Source organism: Arachis hypogaea, chromosome 5, assembly GCF_003086295.3.
Source record: "Arachis hypogaea cultivar Tifrunner chromosome 5, arahy.Tifrunner.gnm2.J5K5, whole genome shotgun sequence".
Classification (NCBI taxonomy): domain Eukaryota; kingdom Viridiplantae; phylum Streptophyta; class Magnoliopsida; order Fabales; family Fabaceae; genus Arachis; species Arachis hypogaea.
The window spans coordinates 91,207,157-91,212,311 of record NC_092040.1 but is presented as its reverse complement, the minus strand read 5'-3'; the positions used below and the strand labels follow the sequence as shown (position 1 = coordinate 91,212,311).

General features: G+C 33.1%; 1 protein-coding gene across 2 annotated transcripts; it reads right to left on the bottom strand.

Annotated features, from left to right (window-relative positions):
* Positions 1–830: 830 nt before the first annotated feature.
* On the bottom strand, positions 831–4,524 carry LOC112801900 (protein DETOXIFICATION 14). Of its 2 annotated transcripts, XM_025844850.2 has the most exons (8): positions 3,968–4,524; positions 3,285–3,392; positions 2,848–3,199; positions 2,626–2,712; positions 2,493–2,549; positions 2,134–2,372; positions 1,822–2,027; positions 831–1,415 (listed from the first exon to the last, which is right to left on the bottom strand). In XM_025844850.2, the coding sequence occupies exons 2-8, from the start codon at positions 3,361–3,363 to the stop codon at positions 1,350–1,352; spliced, it is 1,086 nt and encodes a 361-aa protein (XP_025700635.1). In that variant the 5' UTR covers positions 3,364–3,392; positions 3,968–4,524; the 3' UTR covers positions 831–1,349. The 2 variants fall into 2 exon arrangements, with proteins under 2 accessions (XP_025700635.1, XP_025700634.1); XM_025844849.3 differs by having other exon boundaries at positions 2,848–3,392.
* Positions 4,525–5,155: the final 631 nt, after the last annotated feature.

Genomic DNA, 5,155 nt, shown 5'->3' with positions numbered 1-5,155 from the left:
TAAAGCTAGAATTTTATAAACAACTCCAATAAAAAACTTGTATATTATTGAAATGAGTGGATCAATGGTATTATTGCATGATAGTCTCACATTGTATTAAAATTAAATTGTTGATGATGAATTTCTATATACGGTTGTGTGTATGTGCCGTGCACGGTGCATGGCACTCTGAAACTTGCAGGAATGAGTTGTTCGAGATATATATAGGAACTAGGAAGAACCAAGCTAGATGAACATTAATCTATATGATTATGAAGTGAGTCATCCACCAAAGATAATTTAGATACTTGCTCATAAAAATAGTAAGATTGTAATGAATTTGTATATTTCCAGTTTGTTGCAATTTCATATATATAAATTCTTCTGTTTTGTGGCATGAATAATAATAATAATAATAATAATAATAATAATATAAAAAAGACTTTGCTAAAAATTTTAGTCTTAAACTCTTAATCATAAAATACTGATGGCGTCAAAACCAATTTTGGGAGATAATATATATTACTCGAAAGTCATGGAATAAAATAACCTTTTACTTCTAAGTTCTAACAGAGATAATTAATGAAGGCTAAGTAAGCCAACATTTATTTTGTGAGAGACAAAAAAGGCAATGTCTGAAATCCAAAGTGAGATTTTGACTTGATTTGAATAAGAAAAATGCTGATCTGGCTATAAAGCAATTATGAAAACATGCATGTGCAATAATTATTCTTGTGTGAAGAAGATGAAATAAAAACCAACTTGGCACAACCATTAAAAAGAATTGAAAAATCCTGAGGACAAACACTATATTGAACTGTAGCAAAAAGACACAACAGAAAACAGCAAAGTAGATAGTAATAATTTTCATTATCTACAATCATAGAACTCCTTGTCATTAAAAAAGAAATCAATCATGTAATGTTTTACATTATATAATTAGTGGAAACAAAATAATGATGGAAAAAATTGATAGACCAAATCCAGAATCCATGTAACCGAAGCATGATATTAAAATTTCTGACATCTGGTCTTCACTCTCATATACGTATACCATTGCTACAAGCCTACAATTCCAGTAGAGACTCATATATATACATACACATATAGTTGCATTGTTAATATAATTAGATATTTAGATCTTTTCACAGTCCATTAACAAAAATGTCTTTAACACACCCAAAAAAGAGAAAAAAAAAAACTAGAAAAAAGAGCAAAACACACAAAGATACATTTCTAACTCTATTTTCTATTTTCCCACTGCAGGAGTCAGTGACTAAACCGATAAAATTAAAAAAATAAGAAGAGACTATCAGTACTTGAATAATATCTCTTCCACTCTTTTATTTCTTTCCGGTTTTCTCAAAACTTTATACCAATCCATTATTATGAGTTTTAATTGATCTCTCAACTATTCTCTGCCTTGCTTTTGTTGCCTGCAATAACAAAAAAAAAATTACAATTTTTCAGCGTTAGTTGTCTTTTATTACTACCAACTTCATTCCACACAAAAATGGTGTCCAAAAAAGTGGCTACAAAAACATAAAGGTCGTGATTCGAAGATAACTCATATATATTTAAATCTTGCAAATAAATATAAGATAACATTATTTTTTTCTTTATGCCTCTAATTTTTTAAAATTAGAAAAAAATTATATTAGAATATATTTTTTTTCTGTTTTTGTATGTATTTCATTCTTTAAATAGGTTTTTCCCCCAATATTTCTATAATGAGAAAATGATCAAATGAGGATTAAAAATTTCTTTTTTCTGATCTAAGTTTCTATTTGCTTGAACAAAATAATACATTGAAATATAAGTCACAATAACAGCAATACTAACCTCTTTCTGCCAATCTGTTAATGCTGTTACAACAGCAAGAATGATTACTTGTACACATGAACCTGATATAATTCCCACCCAAAGCCCTTTAGCTTTTAGTTGTTGATGAAATCCCAAGAACAATGCTAGAGGAACCCCAACAAGATAATAGGCTCCAAGATTTACATAAGCTCCTATCTGCTGAAATCCTCCACCTCTTGCAACCCCTGCATGTATATATATACACATATACAAAACAATTGAAGCTATATATATGGCTGCATATCCGAATCAAAGTTTCTTTTCTGCAAAACAAGATTGAAATAAACTCACCAGAAAGTGTTCCCATTATGCTATCTGCACTAACTGACATGCAAAGAAGGGGAACCATGCTAGCAACATAGTCCACAACTGCCTCATCATTGCTATAAGCATATCCTACTATGTTCCGGAAAAAGATGAAGAAAGTGCTGACAATGAATGCCTCTGCAATGCCTATGATCACAACCACTCGAACCGCCCCTTGAGCCGACTTTGGGTTCCCTGCTCCTAATTCATTTGAAACTCTTGTACTGAAAAACAAATTGAAGATCATGCAAATATTTAAATATACCTTGTAATTTAACAGATTATTGGGTGACATCATAAGAGCAATGCTACATAATCAGAATGAATTCAACGGAATTACAAACCTTGCAGAAGCTCCAACAGCATAAGGAATGAAGTAATGCAATGTAGTTATGTTAAGGCTGCAAGCAAGAGTTTCATACAAATGAGAAGATCAAATCTCGAGTTATATTACTTCAGCAACTGAATTCCACATACCAGACCGAAAGAACCGAGGTTTCGAGTTGCGGATTAGGCAAGAGTCCAGCAAGCAACGTAAGCAGCTCAAATGACCACCATTCAAAACTAACACATACACACAAATGAAAACATTGAAATTGGTTCATGATATGAAGAAAAAACAAAAAAAATAGACGAAGGACATTTTATCAAACACATGGTATGCAAAACAAAATGGTTAGTCACATGAACAATATTTACCAAAACATGAGTCCAGAGGGGATAGCATATTGGAAGAACTCTGCAATGCTAAGCAAAGCGTTTCTAGAAAACACAATCTTGGTTTTTGAACAAGCCGAAGAATACTGGATATAGAAACCAAGAGCGATAACATTGATCCAATAAGAAATTCCAATGGCTAACGCGGCACCAACGTGACCCATCCCAGATTTAAAGACGAGAAACCAACAAATAGGAACATGCATACAGAGAGATGCAATTGAAGTGAAGACCATGGGAAAGATCATACTCTGAGTCTGGAAGTAACGGATAAGGGACTGAAGTACCGCGTAGCCGAAGAGCGCAGGAATCAGGTGTATGCAGTAAGCCCTTGCTGCATGAGAAATCGCAGGGTCTTGACTAAACAGCATGAGAATTTTATCAGTGAAAATCCACATCAGAGTTATTGGAACACAAACCAAGATCAGAGTGATGATTGCACAGCAGGTATAGTTCCCTAGCTTCCTGAATTCTTCTGCACCATACGTTTGTCCGCATAGTGTTTCCAATGCACCAGCCATCCCTAACTGCAATCAATTTTTCAGAAAGAAAAGAGCATGGTTATGTTAATCAACAAGAACATTATGCACACGAAGTGTTTGATAAAATAGCACAGTAGTTTAATGGAACAGGATTATGCATCAAATCACTTCCATGTTAGCCCATAGAATTTTAGATTTCCATGTTCCAAACAAGAATCAATTAGCTTAGCTACAAAAATCTATGGTTTCCCATTTTAATCTGGGTTCTGATAGGTTATGGATAAATTAGCTGTAGAATTAAACCAAGCAATTAAATTAATGATTATTATAATTAATCATGTTAATACCGTGTACTAACTGATCAAAACTAATTCCCTCTCTCTAACAACTAGAAACCACCATTTCTATCCTGCTCGAGTGGGATCATCGCCTCAACATTGTAACGAGCTACAAGACCTTGAAAGAATCTTAAACCATCACGACAAAAGTTAGCTCATACGACGAGAGAGTCCCAAGGCCACATATACTTTCTTTTTAGAGAGGGAGTAGAAGCAAAAATTTCAAAAGAAACAAAAAAAGAAGAATGCAAGAGGATGGAGAAGGAAGAAGAGATTACATACAAGGACACTGAAGCCAGTAACTTCGGCAAAAGAGGAAGCAATGGCAACTCCAGAGAAGGAAACAAGAACGCCAAGGTGTCCCACCATCATGAGTGAAACCACTTGCAGAAGGTACTGAGACACCGTGACAGCCACCATTGGTGCCGCCATGGAGCTCACCCTCTTCAACTCTTTCAAGAATGCACTCTCTGATGATACTACTCCTTCATTGATACTCTTTTTCAGTAGTAGTGGTGCTGCCACCTCTTCTTTATTATTAAAACACACCTCTCTAGTTGAGTTCTCCATCTTCTTCTAATATGCACCAAAACACACAACACTGTTCATCCAATGAGAAGAGTGTATGTATATATAGCTATAGGAACCAACAATGGTTTCTTCTACCTCTCGTTTAACCTTATATAACAGGAAAAAAAAGGGTTCGTTCTTGGTTTAATGTATATATTAGTGGTAAATTAATCAGAGGCTCTAGAAAATAGCATATATAATTATATAAATATATCACGCATGCTTCATGAACAAGAAGGAGTGAAAAAAAAAAATAGAAGCAGTGGTTTGTGTGACTCTCACTTATCCATAGAATTTTATGACATTAAATTTGTCTGTATAGTAAATTAAAAAAGATAATTATCTTTGTTAACGGTACAAGTATAAGGTTCCTTCACTCTATTGTTTGGTTTGTAATTTGTAAATATATGTTTCATGTACATGTTTTTTTTTTTTCAAAAATTAGGAAGAAATTCGAATTTACAAATTTTTAAATGAATATAAAAAAATTATGTTATTTGACCTATAATTTATTGGCTATATATTATGTGTGCGTGTTTGTCTAGTTATAAATTTTGGTTTTGATTTTTCTAGAATGGATTAATAGTGAATATTATATTAACGTGAAGATACTATGACTACATGAGAGGTAGCACAAAATCACATGAGATTGAAAATAGTAATAAAATAACAAAATGAAGACATCAGATAAAACAAATGGGAAATAATTAAAAACATAATGATGGAGGTTGATGACAGTTTCCTAGCATGGTTCTAAGGAAAGAGAAGAAACAATTATCAGAGGCGACGCAAATGGCGTCAACGTTGTCCAACCGTGTGCATCGTAAAGTTCTTTCACTTTTTTTTGCCATAAATTAATTTTCATAATCTCATCTGACTACAAGTTAAAATTTGATACAA